Below are 27426 nucleotides of genomic sequence, written 5' to 3'. Positions count from 1 at the left end.
TTGGATGCAGTGACTTTAATTTTCATGGGATATTTTTGTTATAAAACTAGTCCCGAACTTAATATCAACAGCTAAATGTGGAAGCGATCACCACTCAAGATCGAGTCATGACGACGACACCGTGAGACGATATTTGTTACCGAGGTTCAGACAAGCCTATTGCAACAAGCACGACCGGTTGGCTATGCCACCGACGGTCACTCCCTAAGACTACTTATGCTCTTGTTATCGTGCAGTTACTACAGGTATGCCTTCCTACACCTAACTTTCATTGTCTTCTTTATACACAATTGGCCGAGTGAAGAGTGCATTCACGCGTCAGCCATCTGTTTAATCAAGGTAGACTGGTTTTTAAAATGGAGTAGCTTAGCTTAGCTACAGGAGTAGTAGCAGTACATAGCCTCCAAACCCCAGGTGATAAAATTAGACAATCTCTAGAAGAGATTAAGCAACCCCAATCCTAAGAAGAAATTAAGCAAGCCTCCACTGTCTCCTATCCTCCCTCCTCATAGGTTCCTTTCAGGTTGTTTCCCTTTCTCTAAAGCTATATATCAAGATAGCTAGCGTATACCTTGTTCTGTGGTATCAGGACGATCATGATACTGGTGACGAAAGTGAGTCCATGGACAGGCGAATCGATCGATCTCCGGCTGGTCGGCGTTGAGGCGGCGCTGGTGCTGAGCTGAGCGAGTCGCCGTGATGGTTCGAGGGAAGACGGTGATCAGGAGGATTGAGGACACGACGAGCCGGCAGGTGACCTTCTCCAAGAGGAGGAGCGGGCTATTCAAGAAGGCAAAGGAGCTGGCCATCCTCTGCGACGCCCAAGTCGGCGTCCTCGTCTTCTCAAGCACTGGTCGTCTCTATGACTACTCCAGCTCCAGGTGATGTGTATTATTAATTAATCAGGATTCGTATGTACTTATGTGATTTTGGTAGCTCGCTGCCTCGTTTTAGGGTAATTAATCATGCATGGTTCAACCAGATTAGCTCTCGATCGATGCATCTTCCTTTTTTTATTTTTTACCTTTGCCTCTTCCTGCCAACAATTTCTAGCATATACACCATCTCGATCTATCGATCTATTAGCCATCTCCATCTATCAACATAACACGTTTGATTGTTTCTGCATGCATTCTATTGGTGTCGAAAATCACCAACAAGCAGTCATCAGAAACAATTTGATGAAAAAGATAATTTTTGCACTTTTGTGGCGACAAACCTTTAAACAAGCTGGGAAAGAAATTAAACTATATGAATATACTCCTAGGCAAACAGAAAAACAACGATCATATTAGGGGATTTCAAATGGCCTCGATCCTAAATATGTAGGGCGTCTTGGGCTCTCTCAACCGAACTAGGCTTAAGTACCACCGTGAAAATCTCTCCTGCTTCCGGCTCAGTCAAAAATCCGACTTGGTCTGATCTTGGCCTGCACGTGCAAAAACTTCTATCCGTATGGTTGTGAAGCAGCAAACATGCCATCTTGGGCTAGCTTTTGGGGTATAGAAAGACTTTCTCCCAATTGGACCAGCGTCTCCCGGTTTTGATCTAACAAGTGATATTAGAGCTAGCCTACAATTTCTCTAGTACCCGTGCACACTCGTATGGTGTAAGTCCGAAGCCTAGTGGACCGCGAGCATGAGACTGTATGTGCCTATGTGTTAGGCTGGTCAGTGGACCACGGGTTTGACGCCAGCCCATATGTGCTCATGTGTAAAGCCGGTTAGTGCTAAGGGGCACCAATTGTGTGATGGGGGAGATTGTTAGGAATAGTCACATATTAGAAGTTTAGGCAGAGTGACACCAACTTAAAAGTGGAGGCATCCTGCCGATTGGGCCGGCCTCTCCCGGTTTCGGGCCAACATTCTTTCCATAGCTTATTTTTCAATCAGAAGTGAAAAGAAAATGCCATACGCAGGTCCTGGGGTCTTTGCATTATAACAACAATTTTGATCTCATATTTTAGTCCTTCCATAAACATTGTCACAAAGTATATGGGATCTACATCCTTTTCATATGACATCAATTAGTGCAAGATACTATCAAACTTCTCTATATCTTCCAGCACTAAGCCCCACTGTCTCATATGATACCTGTGTCTAATCAAAGATTGATGACGATCTCTGATTTATTCCTGCACACCCTTTCAACAAACTGCAGAATGATAGTCAACTCACATCTTCCCTCACGGATTGCAATAAAAAGTGTAGTGTTACCCATAAAATTCATGGTAGCTATCTTAATCCATTTCATCATATAGACTCCATAAACATGAAAGCAAATCATTCATCTGTTTCTCGATAGCTAGCGATTACAACCATCAAAAGATGGAAACGTCAGGGTGGTACACATCCTCCCATTTCTATGGATGTTAAACCGTGGAAACTAGATGCATCTAGGGTCCTAGTTATGGGGATTGCCAAAAGATGGATAAAACTTACCCTATGTTGGGGTGCCTGCTCCAGCAATTTTCATAACTAGCATATTGCCTGTGCGTTGAGACAATACTTTATTTTAAAAATATCATGAACATCCTATTAACATTATTTTTTGACATGTATCATCTTTTAACTGCTACATGTATTTGTTATTGACGTGTGGACCTATTGGTCCCATGTTTTTTTCCTTCTCATAAAAAGTAGATTTGGTGTGAGTGGTTGACATGTGAGATCCACGATCATTTTTTAAAAAAAATAGAGTATAGATAAAAATAAGGAGTTGGTGTTGGCAGTGGCAGATTCATTGGCATGAGCCTCCACCACTACGAAAGTTTATAGGAGTATAGATTTGTTGGAATTTCTCCACCTTAACTTACAACTCTTCCGTGGAGAATTATAGATGATCAACCTGCTTGTCTATCTTAGGTGGTGTTTAGATTGAAAAAATTTTTGGGAGAAGTGTCGCGTCAAATGTTTAACCGGATGTCGGAAGGGGTTTTTGGACACGAATGAAAAAACGAATTTCACGGCTAGCCTAGAAACTGCGAGACGAATATTTGAGTATAATTAATCCGTCATTAGCACATGTTGGTTACTGTAGCACTTATGGCTAATCATGTGCTAATTAGGCTCAAAAGATTCGTCTCAAGATTTCTTCCATAACTGTGAAATTAGTTTTTTGGTTCATCTATGTTTAATGCTTTATTTAGGTGTCCAAAAGTTTGATGTAATGTTTTTGAAAAAAAATTTTGAGAACTAAACAAGGCCTTACAAATACGATATTAATTTTACTACCATTTTCGATGCCTCCTTAGATCTTCAACTTTCCTACCAAAATATCGATCAATGAAAGCATGTGTACTAGCATAAGTACTTCATGGCCCTAACCAAGTCTAATAGACAAATAAAATTTACTAGATGCCTAGACCTATTTAGATATGCCATCAATATATGTTTTATCCTTAGACTCATAAATATTATTTAAAGTAGATTCAATTATACTTTCTTCTTGAATTAGATATAGCCATTAGTGTTTTATCACCAAAGTCATAATTGTTCATTGAAGTATTATACTTTCTTCCTAAATAGCTTTAAGTAACTCCGGTACCACATGGAGTAGTATAACAGAGGCACGTTAATGGACCTTATTCCATAGAGATTTGCTCCGGTCTAACAAAAATTACCTCGAGATGTTAAATCGTTTCCCACCATTGGATCTAGTTCGGTAGGATGTGTACGGTTAGATCCAACGATCAGAAATAATTATACCACGATATACTTTTTGTTGGACTGAAGCAAATCTCTATTCCATATGTTTACAAAAAGGCGTCACATTGAGTGCGCCATTATATAGTCCGGTGAATTAATCTTCTCTGGCACTGGCAACCTCAGTTTGTCTTAGGCGGTGTTTAGGTTGAGAAAATTTTTAGGAGAAGTGTCACGTCAAATGTTTGACCGGATGTTAGAAGGGGTTTTCGGATACGAATGAAAAAACGAATTTCACGGCTAGCCTAGAAACCGCGAGACGAATCTTTTGAGCCTAATTAATCCGTCATTAGCACATGTTGGTTACTGTAGCACTTATGGCTAATCATGGGCTAATTAGGCTCAAAAGATTCGTCTCAACATTTCTTCCGTAACTGTGCAATTAGTTTTTTGGTTCATCTATGTTTAATGCTTTATTTAGATGTCTAAAAATTCGATATGATGTTTTTAGAAAAAAATTTTAGGAACTAAACAAGGCCTTATGTCCTCTGAAGTTCCATTCACATTGGCTAGAGCTGGTACATACCCACTGGGGGTTAGCAGAGGTAGATACCTTAAAACATACGACAAAGCCAAAACCAACTGGTACCGGACTGGTTATAGAAACCCTCTTCCCTATACTGAAAATGTACAGTACCCGGGTACAAGCGCAAACTCAATTGCATTGAATATTTTTTTCATCATTCCAAGCCATACATCTCAAAATTTTCACTGTTCATTATTCTTGCACTTAATTGAATTAACCACGGACCGTATAATCTGTCTCTCAAAAAGAGGTAAAGAAATTAACCATACGCCAAGATCAATGGTTGTGTTGAGAATAACTGATCCTTTCATTAATATTTACCGGAAACATGGTTTAGTACAGTTATATAATATTGCATTTTCACATTAAATTATCATAAAATAATATTGTAATTAATTCTTGTAAAACTAACAATTTGCTAAATTATGTTAAAAACCACCATATTTCTATGTTCTAAATTGGTTATCGAAATCAACAAATTGATCTTTTTAGATTATAAGTTCAGTGTATAAAAAACTGAACTAAGCAGAGTAAAAAACTTTCATTTTAAAAATATTTAAATTGAATATTCTTTAGTCACACTTCTTTCAAATGTAATGTGGATAAATACTATTATTAATCCATCATGTATTTCGTGGAGTGAAAGAATGTACTGCTTTGACTAATTTACAATGAGAATATATGTACCATACATTATTATTAGCAAATCTCGCTACCTAATTACTATTCCACTACTTATATTTTCCTCTTAAACTAGATAAACAATTATCTATTAAGAGATTTTAATAGGCTTCACCTGTGTACCGCAGCATGAGAGGAGTAATAGAAAGATACCAACAGATTAAAGATGGTCAGCAACTAATGAGCGCGAGCACGGAGGCCAAGGTATGACATTATATCGTGCATATATATATATATATATATATATGCATGTAAAACTTATACAGTGCTCTGAGCGCTACGTAATACACAACGCGTAACACAATACAACCATTACTATAGAACCGGTTATCTTTGACAGACATAAATTCATATTTGTGACAGATAATGGTCTGGTCAGTGATGAGTGGTTACTGATGAGAAAAACCTATCATTGACAGGCCAACGTCCGTCACCAATGGACATCATCTTTAACGGGCCAAAAGTAAAAGCCGTCACTGATATGCTCATAGCCCATCACGCATGACTCATCTTTGATGGGCTAAAATTACGGCCCGTCACAGATGAGTCATCATGACGGGCCACGAGATACGGCCCGTCACGGATAACTCATCTGTGACGGGCGCTTATTACGGCCCTTCACGGATAGTGAAATACACAAAAAAAATTTGATTTATTTTGTGGCCTCACGACGTTGCTCGCTATGCTCTCAAAAAAAATGAATGAAGCTATATATATATTCTCAGAACCCCCACATATATATCCATCCATACATTATTTTAATTTTAACACTAAAATAAAAACTACAGCCCGTAGAAATTTTTCTAATCAGTAGTGCACTAAAATAAAAACTACAGGCAAGTAATTAGTAGTGTACTAAAACTACATTCAATTAGTAGTACACTAAAATAATTTCTACTCCAAGCCGCCATCGGATCCCCCGCTCCCGCCACCGGTCGCCCCTGCTCCCACCGCCCACTCCCACCTACAGATCCGGGCAGGACAGGGCCCACGTAGCAGCCCACTTGTTGTCGTCGTCGGGGTCAACGCCGCCACCACCACCCGTGTTGTCGTTGCCGCCCATCGTCGGGGTCGGTGCCACCGCGGAGGGGACAGTCCGAGCGAGGGGGCGACATGCGGGCCACCACGCGCACGCCGCACACTCGAGCTCGACGCCGAGAGAGGAAGTGAAAGAGAGGAAGAGGAGAGAAAGAGTGAGAGATGAAGAGAACGAGTGAGGAGAAGGAAAATATATCAGGAGGAGGAGGGAGAGAGGAGGGAGAGAGGAGGGGGAAAGATAAAAATTTTGAAGTGGTGAGGAGGAAAAGTTTTCATTGGAATTCTTTGATGTTATCTTTGATGGGCCATAGTTATGGCCCATCACGGATGACTCATCCGTGACGGGACTTTATTTTGGCCCGTCACTGGTGAGTGTCATCGGTGACGGGTGTTGATTTTGGCCCTTCACGGATAAGTCGTGTCAGACGTAAATTTTGTCCCGACACGGATGATATGTCATCGGTGACAGGCCAAACTGAATAGAGCCATCGGGCCTTATTTTGGCCCATCACGGATAACCCGTCAAATTTGCTAGGTTCTGTAGTAGTGAACTAAACCAGACCCCACACCACCCACCAATAGAACAACCACCTCGCTTATACAAGATACAGTTAAATTTTAACTATTTGAATTACTTGCGTAGTGCTTCGAATAAAGTAAGTCAAGTTTTGACTCAAACTGGCGAAGCCAGTTATTTTTTTAACTCATACTGGATGTGGCACAACACGATTGGGTAGACGACATGCTTGTTTAAGTGAGTTATTTCTTAACTCTATCACGCATCACGCAACACTGTGCTAAATTCGAAGCCAGTTATTTTTTACTCATACTGTATAATACGACATGCCTATTTGAGTGATTTATTTTTTAACTCAATCTCCAGGGTAGGATATTATATTCTTGCCGCTTATTTTATGGCAATTACAGAATTCATGGCAATGAATCTTCAACGAATAGGCACATCATAACCGACATAGTTATTGCTGCACACAACTTTTCCGGGCATTTTAGTTTTATATCCGTCGATGGGCAATGATGACGTGGACTTAGGGTAAGAGATACAGATGATGAGGACGCCATGCCGATGGACCAGTTGGCTAGAAAGTAAATGAGTCGTCTTGAACAATGTTTGATAAATTCAATAAATTATTTTTTATCCAACTTAGTATATGGAGTTGTTTTTATATACGTTGTAATGGTTATTGTTTTGTATTGTTTTGGATAATTTCGCTATGGCAGCCACAGGTGTTACATTTATAAAACGGGAAATAGTGATGTATAATTTTTTTAGTACTAAAAATCTATCTTAATGTACTTTAGGTCGTCCATTTTACGATATATCCTTTTTTTACTGAAACAACGATAGCATACAAGTAGATCATAAACACAACATGTACCCCAACATGCTTTAAAACATTCACCAAGCTAACTCCCGTGTAAACAAAATTGGTTTAAAAAAGATTAAATAAAAATGCTCACATGTTCTGTGATGCATATGTTTTAAACAGTTATATAGTGACGAGGGAGTATTCTTTGGTTGACAAATACCACAAACTCTAACACAATGAAACAAAATTACTTGTTGCGTGCAAACAAAAATCGTAACAAAACATATGGTCGTGAACACCAAAAGAGTGTGCATGCAATATAAAAGGAACCGAATACAACCTCAGCTATGTTTAAGCCGCTTGAACCGGGTGGTCAATGACTAGGCATCTCGCGGCAGGGTCTGGTCACATATCTAAAGTTGTATATGTCGTCACCGATCATATCAATGTCATCGTCGTCAACAAAAGTGGGGTGTCGAATGATTGTATCGTTAGGGTCTTCAAGTGGGTATAGGTTGTCAACGTTTGACGATTGTGAAGTACATGGGGTAGACATGTATCCGAAATCCTTGGCATAGATCATGCCATCTTCTTGCGTCGACGGTGACGGCTGGAAAGGGTTGGGGGTGACGGTGGAGGAGGCCTCGATAGACGAAATTATTCTGGCAGATCACATATTTCGTCGTTGTGTTCTAGCGTGGTATGAGTGGTTGGGGTGGGTTGGGAACACTCGGCAGGAGCCTTTTCGGTGCTACACGATGGATGTTTTTCTTCTACGGTTGAGTTGGGTGCGGACTAATGGTGGCGGGGTATGTAGTTTATATGTGGCAACTAATAACGTGATTTCATTCGCCAAAATTCGTGGTGAGAAAACATAGCAATTTTGTTTTAAATGTTAGTTAGCATTCATGAAGGCAATCACTGAGTTGGAGATATTCATTACTTATTTTACACATGACAAAAAGTTAAAAAAAATAACTATATGCTAAATCAAACCACGAACAACATATTAGCATCTCATATAGAATGTGCAGAAGAGTTAAAAATTTACTCTACGTGGATATTATCACAACCATCAGATGCCTAATTAAAAGTTTAATATTAACTCCACGTCAAGCACTCATACAACATGGACATTAGTTAAATTTTAACTCCACGGCGTATCGTAGTAAACAACTTTAGAAATAAAAAAACAACTCCACGACTTAAAAATAAAAAAACAATTCTCTATCGACATCCCGCGAAAAAGAAACAGACTAAAACTCGAACTAATTTTCAACTGGCGATGACGGCTCCACATCACAGGCATTCTTGATGGCAGACTGAACCTCACATCACCCTTGCGAATAACCTTCTAACTTTTGCTCCGACATTTGCTCCGGTGGGGGCAAAAAATTAAGCAAGGCTAAGTACAAACCACCGTATTCAACAAGTAACACCCAACAGAGAAAAATAATGAATGCAATTGGGTACCAAGGAGAGGCCAAGGTTAAGTTGCACCAAACAACATTTATTTAGCAAAACAATATGTAAAATAGACTGAATAAAAAGCAAAGTAAACATGTAAAATACTCATCCACTGTCCAACATTACAACACGTTGGAACAGGCCCAAACCGCTATCCCGCGTTACACCACACTGCAACAGGGTCAACCCTCTGTCCAATGTTACAGTACGTTGCGACAAACACAAACCACTACCAAAGTTACACCACATTGCGTAGGGTTAAACCAGATCCAAAGTTCACCAGGTTATTAATGGTTCGACTAATCCTAGCGAATCTGTTTTACTCTGATTAGAGGTGTACAACTTTACCCACAAGACATAGTTTCACTACACATCAACGTGCACCGGTGTATCACCACGATACCACGGAACGGAAACTGTGATAGGACCCGCCGCATAATCCTCGCTATTCAATCGCACCACATTTCAGGTTTCGCCCCCTCCTTTACACTAAGTCGGAAAGCGCCCTCTTGTGCCTAGGTGAATTCAGAAGCAACATAGGCCATCATTTACCACGATTCCCATCCATACTCCATCATGTCTACGTTGAATAGTTCGAAGCTACACTTGAAATACCACCGTTGTCCACTCTCGCTTGTGGCTTAGCACTAAATTACTTTCAGGGTTTCCTGCGAACCGGCCCTTAATTGTCATAGGTGCGAATCTCAAAACCATGAACCCACAACCCACCATTAGCAACATTTTAGTTGGCATTAACCCTGACCGGGTATTAAATCATAATTAAGAGCTATTCAAGTCTAGCCATGATTAAAGGGTTCCCATGTGCTACTTGTTCAAACCAGAGCTAAGCATGACCTAGGCCTAACTCGACTTGAATTACCCCGGGTACATGAATAAAGATGGATAAACAACGGCATGATAGTAGGTCAAAGCCCAGAAAATAAATACAATAAATACTTTAAGTAAAACAATGCATGTTTGAAAGAATAAAGCGAGAATTTATAATAAACAGGAGCAATATAATCAAGATGCGTGCCACTTGCATTGCTCAGCCCCAGGAAGTATCTCTGTGACAATCTCGAAGTAACCCGACGCTTCAATGGGCTCCGAATCTAAGCGACAAAGCACAAATAAGTAAAACAAGCACAAACTCTACAGAAACAGCAAAAGAAACTATTTTTAATGGATTCTTAGCATTTTTCTGGATTTAATAAAATTTGAATAGACTAAAACAGAGACTAGATGAATTAGTTATGGATTTTAGAAGTTTATTGTGTTTTTAAACTAAACAGAAAAACCTTAATCTAATTATTGCACAATTAATTGGACGATGACATCAGTGGTGGAGAGAGGAGACAAGGCTGACAGCCTGGGCCCACTGGACACAGACACAAGGGAGGGAGAGAGGCGGCCCTACGGCGGGGCCCACTTGGCGGTGATAGAGAAAGAGAGAGGGAGAGCTGACAGCGCAGGCCCAGGGCGGCAGTGAGAGTGAACAGGGGAGGGAGAGGCGACGCCTTGGCCTATCGGGTTTGGGCAGCACGCGGCAGCGACGGTGGCCGGCGAGCGATGGCGATGGCCGGCTGACTGGCGGAGACGGCTGACGGCGCTAAGCTGCGGCTGTGGCGAGCGAAGGCGCTCGGTAGCGGCGGTGGTGGCATGGCATGGCGTGGCGATGGCTAAGCACTGGGTGGCGACGACAGAGCAACGATGGCATAGCGGCTTGGCACGGCGGTGGCAACCGGTGACGACCGACACAGAGGTGTCACGGCGGCACGGTGGCGACGGGTGCGCGTGAGCGGGCGATGTACAACGGTGAGCCGAGGGAGAGAGAAGGCGAGGTGGCAGGGTACTCCGATGGGGGTGGCTCGGCGAGTGTGTGGCGACCGGCTTGGTAGCGACGCAAGGTTCGATGCGGCTAGTGGCGACGAGCAGTGCTAGGTGGCAAAGGGCAAGAGGCTATGCAGGCGATGCGGCGAGGTGTCGCCGGCCTGAGAGCGTTGCGGCAACAGCTGGGGAGAGAGTGGCGGCGGGCTCGACCAAACTGCAGTGACGGCCAACGGTGGCATAGTGGAGAGGAGATGAAGGGGAGGGTATCGGGGAGAGGAGGTAAAGGGAGCAAGGGGCGGCGATGGTCGGGGAAGGGCGGTGAGCGCGGTGCAGCGGAACGGGGCGGCGTGCGGCCGTTGACTCGGCGTGCGCGAGTGGGAGGCGGAAGAGAGGAGGAAGGGATGCGGGCTTACCGGCGTGATGACAACGGCGAAGCGGAGGAGGAGGGGGAGGAGAATATGCTCATTGACACGACGACGACAATGGCGTGGTGGAGAAGAGGTGGCGTAGCGCAGCGCAGCACTTGATGGTGGAGATCGGTGTCCGGCGGCAAATTCCGGTGGCGGACAACGACATGAAGCGGTGGTGAGAGGCGAGCGCAAGAGGGGAGCGAAGAGGGGCGGCTGTATGGTAGGGGGGTTTATAGAGATGGAGAGGTGACGGTGATTGCGGTATTACCTGTGGGGCCGAGGAATTCGGCAGTGATGCGGCGCGTGACTTGCGGCGGCCGTTACGCCGGGATTGGCAGCGGAATTATGGCGACCAAGATTGGTGGCGGTGGCTGCGAGTTACGCGCACGGCGAGGCTGGGACACGGCGGGGACGCAGCGTGCGTGGGCAGGGTGGCTACGCGGTGCGGATGCGGCGGCGCTGGCAGAGGTGGCAGCGCAGTGCGCACGACGTGGGCATGGCAGCGGTGCGGCGTTGCGGCGAAAGCTAAGCGAGGCAGCGCAGCATAGACGCGGGTGAGCTACACAACATGGCGGAATGCGAGCGCGAGGGTGCGAGGCATGAGCACGCGCCGCGGCGAGACGACGGCGCGATCCGGCGGCGACGACGATGGCCGCAGTGCGCGGAGCGACACGGTACGTGAGGGCGGGTCGTCGGCCGGAGGTGGAAGGCGATCCTGATAGGTGGCATCCACCTATCTGTGATCGGGAGGGAGGTAAACCGGACCTCGGGCACGGGGTTTTGGGCTGCAGCCTGTTTGGCCCAGGTTGGAAAGGGAGAGAGGAAGGGGAGAGCAGGGCGAGCTGCGCTGGGAGAAGAGCTGGGCCGGCCCAGACAAAAGAGAGGGAGTGGGAGGAGACATGCTGGGCGGAGGGAGTGGTCCGGCTGGCTGAGGCGGTGGCCTTCTGGAAGGGTGGAGAGGGAAAAGGGGGAGTGGGCCATGGGAGTACCGGCCCACTCGGCTCGGAAAGGGAAAAGAGGCAAAGAAGAGGGAAAAGGGGAGATAGAAAGAAAGAAAGAAAGAAAAAGGAAAAAAAGAAAGGGAAAAGGAGGGAAAAGAAAGAAGGAAGGAGGGAAAAAGAAAAGAAAAAAGTTTTGTCTCTAATTTCGCAAATTTTTATTAAGTTTATTTAGGGGAATTTTATGCTCTGTAATTCAAATTTCCGTCCTATTAGTCATTTAAAATGATTTCGGGACTTTTTAAAATATCCAAAAAGTTTCCAATTAAATCAAAATTAATTGCACTGGGTTTTCCCTTGAAATTTATTAACAAATTATTTTTAATTCATTATTTTATTCCTTTTTGGCTAGGGAAAAACTTTGGACGTGACATATATAAAGAGAGATTTATTAACGTCCACCTATGATGGGCCAATATCCTTAGCAGTGTTGGGAAACGCCACCGTCAATACGAAGAGGTCATAGATATGTGAAGTTATCTCAATCGGGCATTTGGCCGTCATGGATGATAGTTATCTCAATCAGGCAGAAGCTCAGGCCCGTCGCGGATGAATATGCTTCTGTCGGCTCTAGAGTTCATGCCTGTCACGAATGGTGACATCTCTAATGGGCATTTAGTAATGCCCGGTCACCGATAAGTCGAATAACCAACAAAATAAAATCTTTTTTGGGGGCTAGCCTCAGGCTTTTGCTAGCCATGCCCGTTGTGACAATGACAACATAGATATATACATTTCCCTTCCCAGCACTAGTATAAGTATCAGCATTTCCGAACATCGAACATTCAACATTCACATATCCCATCACAACCATTTGAAGATAAAAAATTACACATAATGGTACACATGTTTGCTTACACCCAATGTGTCAAGTTTGGGGCGAAAATGTTGCAAAAAAAGAGAAATTCAGTTTGTACTCAACAAAAGAAATCATCCGCGCACGGGAAATTACAAGTAAAAATCCAAACGAGCATGCACCATCAACCGTTGATCATAGCAACTGCAAATTCAATTGCGAAACTGATCCATAGTTGCACATTCATCCACAACTTCCTCCAAACCTACTTGGTTTGCATCCGCCTCGTCGGCAACATAATTTGGGTCCTGATCACATCGAGTGAAATCCTTGTCACGAATGCCACTAACCCTCACGGATTTATGCAATGCACAACAGACAACTATGATTTGGGTTTGCTTGTGAGATGCGTAGGTTGGTATCTTATTCAACATCTACCACTTCATTTTCAGCATGCCAGACGACCTCTCTATCATATTTCATAGAGAAGAGTGTGCATAGTTAAAGGTCTCTTCTTTACCTTGTGGTGCACGGACACACTCCTTTCCCTTATACTACGTTCCCTTATATGTAGCAAGATATTCGGCCTGTCAGCATACCTAGAATCAACTAGGTAGTACTTTCCTACAAAATTAAACATCATGTTAGTTAGGGTTTCAATGTTCAACAATCAACATGTACGAAAGTAGCAACAAAGGAGTGTACTACCTGCCGGGGGGTGTGGAAATAGATGTCCATACGTCGACATTGTATCCTCAAACACTCTCATGTCTTGTACAGATTCAGGCCAACTAGCAAGTACAAAAGTAAATCTCATGTCAAAATCGCAAACGGCCATGACATTTTGTGTTGTCATGCCTTTGCGACTCATGTATTGCTCCACCTTATTACCCGGGACAACACACGGTACATGAGTCCCATATATGGCTCCAATGCAATCCTTGAAGTATGGATAGAACCTACGATTCCTTAATCTTGGATGCATCTCTGTGAAGTGCGGGACCCGTGGCTTAATGACATCACTAGCAAGCTTGGTCATGGACTGTAAAACTTTGTTGAACATGCTGCTAACAGTACCCAAAGACCCAAAAACCTCTCAAACCTGTCTTGTGCTTACCTGACAGACTGTGGTACCCCTACCATCAAAAGGAAAAAACCAAGTGCTTCTATGGACGTTGACTTTGCACTTGATTTTAGGCCATAAAACTGGACCAACAGATCATGCAATCGATAAAACATACCTGGACTCATTCTAAACATGTTGTGGCACCTCTACATATCATTCAATTTATCATTAACCCATTCCAAATAAGATATTTTAGGTGTCCTATATTTGCCTCTATTAAGGTGCTTGTCAATGTCTACAGCAAGGTGGCACATACCAGACAGCCATGCCACGTGAGCGTTAAATGTGGTTACGAACACATCATCTGCCTCCTCGGTGTCGTTGTCATTGAGATCGTGTTCTACATCCTCTTCCACTGCATTACTGTGAACATGCTGCATTGCCCATGTTATTTCCATAGCGCAACACATGCTTGAGGAAGAGAGATGCAACACATGCTTGAGGAAGAGAGATGCAATATTACAACAATATAGGAGATCTAGGTATTGACCCTGACTTGTTTCTTGATCATGATAAGTCGTCCTTCATGGGCTAGTGTCAATGAACAAGTCCATGATTATCACACCCCAACCCTAGGAACCCCCCTAGGTCGGGCCTGTGCTCTAGGACTTCCCTCACACAACCAACACCCATGTCTTTTCTGCGCACTTTGTCCTCACTCATGCGCACCCGAGAAATGACTTCCCGGTCGGTCACCCATCCCAAGATTGCTCCAGGCCAAGCACACTTAACCTTGGAGTTCTCTTGAGATAAGCTTCCGGAAAAGAAGTTGCAACTTGTTGGTAAGAGTATCAGTATCTATCAAATCCTATTAAGCCTTGGGCTGGGATGTTACAATGATACTTTTGTTCTTGATGGTCTCGACGACCTCGGGGAACAAGGTAGGGGCATGGCTTGGATGAACTCCGGACTCCTTGGCCAGCTTGTTGACAAGCTTGACCTTCTTCGCACGGCAACAAACGTGCTTGTCACATTTTGACGCGCTGGTTATCTAGGATGGTATGTAGGGACTGAAATAGGTTGCGACCCATCTCATGGTAATCATTCAAGCTGTTGTACATGGCACAAATAGTTGGACTCATCGACCTTTTCCTTAGGCTTGAACCAGTTGTACTTGTTTTGTTTCCCCACTTATGGCCATGGCTCCTTGGAGTGAGATCTTCGTCTTCATTTTCGAATTCGTCGTCATCATCGGAGTTTTCGTAGTCGACAGGCTCAGTTGCAGTTGCAACATAAGAAGTGGATCCATTGACCGCGACTCCCTGAAACATCCTATCCATTTTAGGCAGATAAACGGGAAGATCGGCCTTGAATTTCTTCCAATCCGGATGTCCCTGCAAACATGGCAATGAAAGCATTTGTAAAAGCAAAAAGCTGCAAACATGTAAGATGCAATTGTCATAAGAACTTCTACCTTTATGTTAGTATCCTACAACTAATCGGGGGCAACAATAGTGCCATCGGGATCCATCCCTAGGCCCAAGCCTGTGCGGAGCTTGTTACAAAAACTCCACTGAGCCCTAAGCTGTTTGAATCGACCGTGGAACTTCTGCTTGTCATGAAGCAGTCCGGTTGGAGAGTAGTATTGATTTATAATGTGCTTCCACCCGGAGTTGTTCATGACACCCTTTATGTAGTTCTTGATATCAATTTGATGGCACCATAGCGAACAAAATGGGAATGTATTCTCGATGGACCAATTTGCCTTTGACTTGCTAACCTAAAGTGGGTACGACACAAGCAAATTGGTTGTATGAATCAAATCATATATAACAAGCTACCACCTAAGACAGTTGTATGTGATGCAATATATGGACTCCCTTCGACATTACCATATTTATTCGCAGTGAGTAAAAAAAGGGTGGGGGTACATACCAAAAGGTTGTCGGTGTCGTCTACGTAGTCCGTACCCCTAGAATGTCCATAGCTTCATGTCAGCTGCGTGGTCCACGGCCACCGCCAAAACCTAGGGTGGCCAAAGCCGACTGTGCCCTCAGCCGGTGGCATTTTGCGACACACGGTTCGGCGCGAATCGACCAGCGTCGCGTCCCGAAAGTTGACCTTGTGGTGGCATGGGATGAGATCCCTCCTTGAATGTTGCCATCTCCGCCCAGGGGCCATCGTCATTGAGGTTGAGAGACTGCATCCTAAGGCAGCCATGGGGGTTCCCACTACTCGAGGCCCCGTGAATGTTCTAGTTCGGGTTCTACCTACTCGATCCAGCATGGGGGTGGGGGCCGGACACCCACGGCTTCAAGACGAAAAAGGCTCCGGAGCCGTAGGGGCTGTCACCGGTCCGGGTGAAGCCTCCGGAGCCGTAGGTGCATGTCAGGCTCCAGAGACAAGGCCGCCGCCGGTGTGGTCATCGAAGCCGCCGTCCAAGTCAGCATCGAACCCACTGTCAATGCCGCCGTCGAACCCACCGTTGATGCCGCTGTCATTGCCGCTGTAGAAGCCGCCTAAGGGTCACCGCTGGTCCGGTCCACACGTGACATTTCCGAAGTCGGCACTGGGCGTGTCGCGGATTGACTCTTTAAAAATGTATATTATAAAAATGTATTAGCAAAGTATATTATTGCGGAATTAAAAGAATTATGTACCAGCAAATTAAGTCAACAAGCCACTGTGTGCATAGTACTAAGCTACCCTCAGATTTTTCATCGACTGTAATCTGTGGAACATAGTACTAAGTTACTATCATAGCAATATTATGCATTAAGTCTGTCTTATGCCGCATTCTTACTAACACATCTTTTATCATTTTTCGCACGTATGCTTCGCGAACTACTAAATAGTGTGTTTTTTAGGAAATTTTCTATAGGAAAGTTGCTTTCAAAAATCATATTAATCTGTTTTTCAATTTTATATAACTAATAATTAATTACTCACGTAGAAATCTATTCATACATTTTTCGCATCATCTTATCTTCCCATCATCACATCATCTATTCATGACAACTTCTATCTAAGCACTGCATGCATCATCTGATGAAAAAGGCGACAATGCTGCGGAGGAGCAACCTCTGGCGGCAAGCTCGGGGAGCAGCGTGACCTTGCTATGGGATGGAGGCAGCCTCAGTGCGGACCGGCCGTCAGGGCAATGCGGCGCCGATTTTAGGGACGCCGGCGTGGTCAGGAAGGCCTCACCGACACGCCAGCCGGCGTGCTCGGGCACGGAGGAGGCGCCAGTGTGTTTGAGGAGGAAGCGGCACCGACGTTGTTGACGAGGAGGCGGTGCCGGCATTGTGGACAAGGAGGCGGCGTCAGCCGGAGGGCTAGCCTCGGGGATGATGGAGGAGGAGGCAGCGGTAGCGGCGGCAGCGTGGCTGAGTCTAGTGAGAGTGAGCTACAGAGTTACGTATAGATCTGGATTTGAAAAAAAAAACCTTGGTTAGCATATCTCTGTAGGGCATACATGTCAAGCCTGTCACGGATGAGTGTCTTCCTTGACAGGCGCAAGTACTACAATGGGTGTTGTCACGGCCGCTTACTTATCTCAATTGGGCCTTACTTTGAGCCCATCACAGATGACACTCAATCGGCTCTACAGTTTTGCTCGTCACAAATGAGTATCATCGGTAACAGGCTATAGATATGTGCACCTTGTAAGAGTATATCTACGACGGTGTTCGTTTAGGCCCATCACGGATGTCACATTACTGACGGCCCACAAAGCATAGTCACGTGACAGACCGTCACAGATGACCGAATCTGTACTAGTGATATATAAATCGAAAGATACCGGCATCCAATCTTAATGTGAAATGGAGGTCCCTGAATATCCTGGCTGCGCACTTGTGCCGGCTATGTGACAACATCTGCCTGTCTTCAGAAATGATAAGTTCCAAAATAACACACTAGGAAACCAATGAAGGGTCAACTAGTCATCTCCAATAGTTTATGCAACCGTGGGAGAACAGTTTCTCCGTATCAAATGGTTCAATAACCACTAACAATAAATATTTCAAGATCTTAAAAATTGCCATTGAATTGTTTTGGAGTAAGAGTTGATATTAGAATTTACATGGATGTTTCTCTGTGCTTACCTAGCGTATTATAGTAAGCCTTACAAACAACTTAATATCCAGATGGAGTGCATGGTGTTTACATTTTGAGCATGTACATATATACTCCCTTCGTCTCTAAATGTTTAACGCCGTTGACTTTATTATACATGTTTGACCATTTGTCTTATTCAAATTTTTTTTAAAATATGTAAAGCTATATATATGCATAAAAATATACTTAACATAAATAAAATGATATAAAAATAATTCATTTGAAATTTTTTGAATAAGACGAATAGTCAACGCACATAAAAAAGTCAACAACGTCAAACATTTAGGGACGGAGGCAGTATAACTAACTTGAGTACCTAGAAGACCCTATATGACTGGGAAAAAATAAAAATGCTTTACAATTGATGTTAAAACTACCTTCGATTTTTGATAAAAATGAATTTGACTTATTTTTAATTTGCAGTATGTATTTGAATAATCTCGTTGGGTTGTACTACATTTTCATGTTCTTGAAAATACTAATGTATTAAGGATTGCTATGTTGTTGCTCATGCTAACAGTTTTGGCAAGCGGAAGCAGAACGTCTCAGAGAAGAACTGCATAACTTGCAAGCAAATCATAGGTATGACCACCAAATATTCTAAACTGATAAATTACCATTCTTCCTTAAAATATACTTGTTTGCATATGCCATATTCAGAAATTGTGTCAACTATGTTTGGGAAAAATCTATATATGCATGTATTCCACATAAATGGATAATATATTAAGGTTGTATTATTTCCGTGGATGAAAGATTATTTGTTTTTAATAGTTGTTTAATGGTATAAATGATGGCACTAAATATTATAAAGTTGAACATCTACTTTAGAAAGTGAGATAATTAACTTCTATGTAAAAACGTTTTTGCAAAAATACATGGTTTAATAGTTTGTGAAGCATACGTACGTGTAAAAGCCACAGTTTAACATCGCTGCAAGGCCGCAACCTAAGTAGTGCAAGAAGAATGGAAATTACTTATTATACCGATTAATAACATGCAAATATTACAAAGGAAACCGCTGCAGGCAGCTACTAGGACAAAATCTCTCTGGCCTCGACGTGAATGATCTGAAGGATCTGGAAAACCAGCTTGGAACAAGCCTGCTAGACATTCGTGTAAAGAAGGTAGTATAGCCCATTCCTTTTCTGAAGATGAAGAATGCGAGTGCATCTAACAATGTTTTTTACAGGATCAAATCCTGGTTGATCAAATTGAAGAATTGAAAAGGAAGGTTGGTCCATAACTACTATGTACAGTTAATATTATAGCTCAAAAACCATTAACAATGAATGAACTGGTTTTCTCAATACTTACAAGTACATAATTAGCCATGTATGAATGACTATACAATTATATGTATGTACACCAGGAAAGCATCATGCACAATGAAAATGTGGAACTAAAACATGAACTCAACACGATTCGTCAAGAGAAAGTTAATTTGCATAGAAAGGTACATTGGAACGGAGCCAACACTCCATAGTCAGTGTTCCATAATGCGAGGTATTAAGAATATGGTACGTAACTATATATATTTTTTCTTTCGTTTGCAGGTGTATGGAAAACAAGAACTAAATGCAGGACAGAGCTCTGTCACTATGAATAGCACCGATGATGAAAAGGAAATTCGCCTGGAACTAAGCCAACCACAAGTTGCAGGAAATAAGCAACCCAAAGCAACGGAATTCAGGTAATATCTGGTACTTTGTCATAAGATTAATTGCAACATTTAATTTTCTAGTTGGCACTTGAGCTTATGTTATTATAACTAAATTAAAATTCAATAGAGGCTTCGATGAGATTCATGACCTGCCAAAGATGTCTGAGAAGAGTGATTTATGAACAAGCTAGAGGCCAGCGGCCAGCCATGACTGTCACGAGAAATTACCATTTCAAGGATTATCAATATACATCATACTTGTTAGCGTTGAAGTGGAAATTCTCTATAGATGGTGGATGAACAACGATGTATTTCGTTAGTACCATCTGAACAACTGTGATTTTTTTGTCGATGCCATTCATTGTGGGATTCTGTACTGAAGGACTATTAATAATCATGGTCGGTCCGGAAAATCTCAGCAGGGCCATTTTGCATTCTATTCCAAGGAGATAACCTTTTAACAACAGGAGCATGAACCGTCTCTTCTCGTGCTTGTCATTCACCTCATTCTATGCCACAGGTGTCCATGGGCAAAACATCGAGGAAGCGCGTCATGTCTCAAATAAACATGATCGATGTTAGCAAACGATCTGCAAATAAACGACGAACACAGTAGATCAATCATACAACACATAAGATTTACTGTGTAAAACCATCCTAAAGCATGATAGAAAAAACCGTGGCTTACAAGAGGTATATATAAGGTGAAACCCTAGAATTCGTACCTGAATCTGCTTCGCTCCGGCCCAAGCCTCCTGGCGACGGTCTTGCGTCGCTTCGCTTCGTTGAAGTCGGTCATTCCACTAGCACAAATGAATTTGGATCATAACTCAACAAACTCCACCTTGAGACAAATTCGTTCTTGTAGCATAAACCAAACCTTCACCCTAAACACAACAAACAAAACACTTTCGACACCAAATAGCCTCTTGGGCTAAACAGTTATACCACCTAAGCTTGAGAAAAACTCAAACTTAGCAACTCAAACTTTGTCATCATATCAGCAGGATTATCGTAAGTGTTAATCTTACATATCTTTAGTTTACCTTGTGCGACTACATCGCGAACATAATGGTACTTGATGACAATGTGCTTTGTTCTATTATGGAACATCTGACATTTTGTAAGGTATATATGGCACCTTGACTATCACAAAATAGGTTGATACAAGAATTAGCTCCACAAAGTTTAGCAAACAATCCTTTCAACCAAACTACTTCCTTACCTGGTTCAGCAATATCCATGTATTCTGCTTTAGTTGTAGACTAGGCAACAGCAGGCTGCAATGTTGTCCTCTGAGAGATCTTCTCTTATCCAAATCAGCAACAAAGTCAGAATCCACATAGCCAATAAGTCTCTTATCAGTTCTGCCAAACTTTAGGCAAGTATCTGTTGTTCCTCGAAGATACCTGAAAATCCACTGAACAGCCTTCCAGTATTCTTTGCCAGGATTAGCCATGTATCTACTAATCAAACACATAGCATGAGATAAATCCAGGCGAGAACAAAGCATGGCATACATCGAAGAACCAACAACACTAGAATATAGAACCTTTGACATGTATTCTACATCCCCATCAGCACTAGCACATTGTGAGGTTGATAATTTAAAGTGAGGTGCAATACGAGTACTAACAGGCTTTGCATCATACATATTGAATCACCGAAGAACCTTCTTATTGTAACTTTGCTAACTAAGAAACAACAAACCAGAATGTCGGTCTCTAGTAATTTCCATATCTAGAATTTTCCTAGCAGCACAAAGATCCTTCATATCAAACTGACTACTCAATTGTTTTTTTAATGTAGTAATTTCTCCCTTGCTACTATAATGATGTCTTGGCAGCAATTAGCATATCATCAACATATAACAGTAAGTATATAGCTAATCCATTAACTAATTTAATGTACACACAATTGTCATATTTAGACCTCTAAAAGCCATGTTACAACATAAACGAATCAAACCTTGTATACCACTGACGAGGAGACTGTTTCAAACCATATAAGTATCTTTTCAATTTGCAAACATAATCCTACTTACCAGGCACTATGAACCCTTCTAGCTAGTCCATGTATATCTCCTCCTCAAACTCTCCATGTAAAATGCAATCTTCACATCTAACTACTGAAGCTCAAGATCATGCATAGCAACAATACCGAAGAAAGTACAATGAACTATGCTTTACAACTGAAGGGAACACAACATTATAGTCAACACTAGGAATCTGACTAAAGCCTTTTGCTACTAACCTTGCCTTAAACCTTGGAGGCTCACTTCTGGACAAATCCCTTTCTTTTGAAGATCCATTTGCAACGGATAGACTTCTTCTATTTTGGCAACCACACAAGCTCCCATGTGTCATTCTTCTCGAGAGATGCATCTTGTCCTGCATAGCTGAAATCCACTTCTCACGATCACTAGAAACAACAACTTTAGTGTATGTAACTGGCTCATGAGTATTCTCCACCCGTTAAACACAACTCAAAGCATAATGAACCATATTATATTTCTCAATTAAATCGACTGGTGGTCCAACACTCCTCGTTGGTCTGCTATGTGCAATAGATTGATCTTTTGGCTACAAAGCAGGGGGTGAGTGTTGAACATTATCATGATCATCTACGTGCTCCACGTCCATGCTGATAAGTTGTTGCTCCTCATCAGAACTATCTGGTATGACATCTGTGGACAAGCTGTCATTAAACATAACAGATTCATTGGAAACAACACTCCTGCCCATGAAAGTATTTTTAGTTTCAGGATTTCATAACTTATATCCTTTTACTCCTGAACCATAACCAAGAAACAAACACTTAATAGCTCTAGGCTTAAATTTTCCATTATCAATATGAGCATAGGTCGTGAAGCCAAAAACTCTCAACTCTAAACAATCAGCATGCTTACCAGCACACACGCCCATGCCTGCTGTGAGTCTAACCCCCCCCCCCCCCCGCTAATAGGTCACCCACCGACAGAGTCCCCTTCCCCGCGCACCGACAGGGTCCGTGTCGCCGTTGACTCCCCGCAACCGCCGCCACCGTTCTAGCCTCCGCGAGACCCGCTCGTGCCCGACGAGGACTCTAACCACCTTCCCATGCGCCGCCGCCTTAACCCTTCAGACTGATCCCGCCGCTCATCGCTAAATGCCTCAACCGAGCGTCGTCACCATCTCTGCCCCGATCTCACCGACTCGCCGCCGTCCTTCTCGCCGCCGGTGTGCATTCATCTCCCCTTCTTCTCCCTCCTTTCTCTTTGGCCACCGCCACTGACCCGTGAACCATTGCCCCGCGTCCGCGCCACCCCGTCACCAACAACGCCTACCTCGGTGTCATCTTACGTGCCTCACCATCACCATTGCGCCATTGTTGGTGCCCGTGCATCTCCGACGTCGTCGCGTGCCATGTCGACTTCTCGACGTCACCGCCTCCTTGGACCTCCTTCGCCTTCGTCGCCGCCGCTCTCCGCGTCGTTGCCAGTCGTCACCGCCTGCCGAACGTTGCACCGCTATCCCCACCGCCTCCCGCCAGCCGTCGTCGTGCCCAAGCATCGTCGCTCTCTCCCCTCTCTATTTTCTTGTCGCCGAAGTGTGGGCCCCACTCATCAGTTACACACCTCCCCTCTCCCTCTCTCTTCCTCCGCCCCGGGGGCTCATTCGCTGATAGGTTGTACCTACCTATCAGTGTCGGCTTGCCTCGGTGCTGACATCCATGCCTGATTAATTGCGCAATAAATTGATTTAGGACTTTTTAGTTTAGTAAAAAAATGCAAAATACTTCTAAAATTCATAGCTAATTTATCTAGTCTCTATATTCAAGTCTCATTAAATCCTGAAAAATAACAATAATCCTATAAAAATACAATCTTGTGATGTTTCAGCAGAGTTAAAGCATGTTTTGGTTGTTTTCGTGTTTTGTCGCTCAGATTCGGAGCACGTGGACCTACCGATTTACTTCAAGATCATTGTAGAAGTACCTTAGGGGTCTAAACAAGGCAAGTGACATTCATCTTTCATCATGATTTTCTCCTATTATTATAAAATTCTCGCTTTTATTCAAACTTGAATTATTTATTTAACGTACTTACTTTATTTATTTTCCGGCCTTTACCTATTTATGACGTTCTTTATCCTTTAGTATCTATGTTATACCAGGGGTAATAAAAGTAGAGTTAGTACTAAGATTTGCTTTGCTTAGTACAAGTAGCACATGGGATTATATTTAATAAATGATAGTCTTGAATTGCTGTTGATTTAATACCCGTTCAGGCTTAATGCCAACTAAAATATTGGTTAGCGGTGGGCTGTGGATGCATGGTTTTTAGAGTCGCACCCATGGCAATTAATGACCAAATTGCAGGAAATCCTGGAAGTTATATTAGTGCTAACCACAATCCAAAATGTGCAACGGTGGAATTTGAAGTATTGCTTCAAACTGTTTGACATACCCAGTCAAGGGTGGGCGTGATGGATTCAGGATTGACACCGCGATGGTCTATGCTGCTTCTGGATTAACCTAGGCACAAGAGGGGGATGCTCGACTTGGTTTAAAGCAAGGAGCAAAACCTGAAGCATGCTGCGATTGAATACGGAGGGTTATGCGACGAGTCCTATCACATGTTCCTATCTGGTGTGTCATGGTGTCATGTCGGCGCATGTTCATGTGCAGTGGAACTATGTCTTGTGGGGGTACAGTAGTACATCTCTGATCAGAGTAAATCTATTCAAATAGTTGTGCCCACTGTTGTGGGCGAACTGCCAGATTCACTGTGATTAGTCTCACTTTTAATAATTTGATTAATCTGGAATTAGTTTGGGACTGTTTCTACACGGTGTAACGTTGAACAGTGGTCGGGCCTATCGTAACGTGGTGTAATGTTGGACAGTGATGTTGCTAATTTCAATTACTTATTTATTTACTTTATTTTATATTACTCTATTTCAATCACTGTTGTTTATTAAATGCTGCTTTACGCAAATAACCATAGCCTGTCATTGTGATCCAATGCATAAGATATTACTCCTTTTTCGTGCTACTTGTTGAGCAGCGTGGTTTGTACTCAGTTTCCTAATTTCCCCTCAGAGGTAGAACTCGACTCAGACGGAGGTAACTCTTAGGAATGAGGCTTAACCAATCGTCAAGTGTTGCATGTGACTACAAGTCCATATTAATCTTTTTCCACTGTATTTCGTTAGACTATTTATTCAATTTCATTTGTTTCTAAGAAGTGGTTATGTAATCAACATTGTTAATTTGTGTACCCTAACTGGTCCTGGATAGGGGTTTTACTGCATAGTTAGTTCAGAAATTCGTGTGTGAAATTTCTAGGCGTGACATTGACTTCGAATGGCCTCTACCATTCTAGTTCTTGTCACGATCATTATGGTCATTGTAGATTTTCTGCTCAGATCTACCTCAGACCTGGAATGCTTATCCCTTAGAGGACAGCGCGTCAGACTGAACCATATTTTTCATCTTCTCCTTGTTCTGGAGTGCCTTATAAACTTCTTAAAGGGTTAGTTCATCACGGTTTTGTAGTATGGTGTCATGAAAATTTGCATATGAAGTTGGCAGTGATCACAAAGAGACCTAAATCTTCATCATCAAACTTTACCTCAAACGACCCTAGGTCGAAAATGATCTCCTTGAAGATTGATATGTGATTCAACATTGAACCACCCTCCTGCAACTTGTGCAAGAACAACTTCATCTTCATATGTATCTTACTTGTTAGATCCTTAGACATGCAGATCGATTCCAATTTCAACCAAAGTTCTGTAGCAGTTTGTTCCTACGGCACGACACTTATTGCAAAATATCATTAGATAGATGAAGTTGAATTAGCGACAGAGCCTTACGATCTCGCCGCTTCACTTCAGCAGTCCAATCAGCCTTGCTCTTGCCAAAGCTTTCCAGCGCCTCATCAAGATCTGACGATTGTGCCAGACTTGCCTGCAGCTTAACTTGCCAAAGCAAGATTCTCGTTTTGTAGTCTATAGTAGCAGTAGATCAAACTTCATCGATGCCATCACGAAACTCTAATATGCAAGGCTCTGATACAACTTGTGAGGAAACGATCGGCAAATAAACGATGAACACAATAGATCAATCACAAAAGGCGCAAGATTTAACGTGAAAACCTTCGTAAAGCAAGAGAGAAAAAAGCAAATATCTTCACTATATCGAAATAAGGTTACAACGCCGCACGACGGCTTACAAGAGGTATATATAAGGTGAAACCCTAGATTATGTACCTGAATCCACTTCGCTCCGTCAAAGTCGGCCTTTGTAAGTTCAAGTGCCATTAAGTTGGTTTTGGTGACTAATGACAAGTCTAGTTACTTAGGACTAATGTTTTTATGAGGTTATCTTTGACTAGTTTCGTTTGGATATGGAAATGAAAATAGTGAGGTATGTACTAAAATACTTGTATTGTCATTTGATCTCTCTCATGGATCCAAAATATAGAGTGCCTCTCTCTTTGATCTTGATTGACAGTGTGTGTGTTTCCTTATCATTCATATGTATGCACTTGTACTGTCATTTGATCTCTCTCATGGATCCAAAAATTAGAGTGCCTCTCTCTTTGATCTTGATTGTCGGTGTGTGTGTGTTTCCTTATCATTCATATGTATGCATACCTTTAGGGAGCTCATCTATATTTTGTTTCATATATAGTTGATGAATTTTTTATTTCACTAATGTATGACATTTTTATGAATTTTCATCTCATCTCTATATATTTATATCGGGTTATCATCTATCACCAAAGACACAAAAGATTGAAAGATTTTGGCTCGATAGTTTGGATGATAAATCATGTTTTATGAGATTAACCCTTTTCTTTTGCATAATTTGTTGATTAGGTTATTTCTCAACAATGTGGTGTGATAGTCATTTATTGTTTGGCGGCGGATCTAAGCTTTAACAAGGATGAGCATACATGGAGATCATGCGATATGTCTCTCTTCTTATCTCCATATACATATTGATATGTTCTTGTATATGTTTTCCATGTTATGGATATATATGTGTGTGAGGCTAACTTTTATTTGAGTCATATCCTATTTAGTCTCTTTTACATTGGGAACATGGAGATCATGAAGGTATGCATATATGTTCATTCATATAAATATCACATGCCTTCTACATTTCTATAAGATATACTCCCATTGATCCATCTTTATTGTTCATGCACTTGTTTTTCATATACATTGTGTATGCATATAATTAGGGGAGCAAATCATATACATTTGTCATGGATGTTATAGATCCATGTTGTTCACATACATTTCCTTTTGGATATTTACAATTGAGCATATATTTGAGTATATGACATTTGGTGCTAACGGATATTCAACAGTTTACCTCATATCATTCATATAAAACCGGTTGGTCATCAAGTGGAGAATGACAACCGATTTGTTTGTATTAATGTTTTTCATGAGTTGTCTAAAAAAATAGGTCCTACCATGATGATACTAATGGATGACACCATGGGTTGATGGCCATCAAGCCAAGTGCATCAAACCAAATTTCTGAACAATAGCATGCATTAAATCTCGGTCCAGGAATCAGCCCGAGTACACACTATGACAAATTAATACACAGTTCCACGACTTAAAAACAAATAAAAACAATTATCTATCGAAATGCAGCGGAAAAGGAAAACAAACTATACCATCTAATCTTCAGCTTCAGCTAGCGAAGACGGCTCCACACCACAGGCATTCTCGACGGCGGACTGAACCTCACTTCAACCTTCGGAACAACCTTCTTCTGACACAGGCTCTGGCACTT

General features: G+C 42.4%; 1 protein-coding gene across 1 annotated transcript; it reads left to right on the top strand.

Annotated features, from left to right (window-relative positions):
* Window positions 1–630: 630 nt before the first annotated feature.
* Window positions 631–20046, top strand: LOC102712177 (MADS-box transcription factor 23-like). The gene is made up of 8 exons (XM_006655997.2): window positions 631–881; window positions 5040–5115; window positions 18484–18545; window positions 18991–19090; window positions 19156–19197; window positions 19336–19419; window positions 19520–19656; window positions 19754–20046. Exons 1-8 carry the CDS (start codon window positions 700–702, stop codon window positions 19806–19808), a joined length of 738 nt encoding a protein of 245 aa, XP_006656060.1. The 5' UTR covers window positions 631–699; the 3' UTR covers window positions 19809–20046.
* Window positions 20047–27426: the final 7380 nt, after the last annotated feature.

The sequence above is a fragment of the Oryza brachyantha genome, chromosome 6, assembly GCF_000231095.2.
Source record: "Oryza brachyantha chromosome 6, ObraRS2, whole genome shotgun sequence".
NCBI lineage: Eukaryota > Viridiplantae > Streptophyta > Magnoliopsida > Poales > Poaceae > Oryza > Oryza brachyantha.
This window is presented reverse-complemented; position numbering and strand designations above follow the sequence as displayed.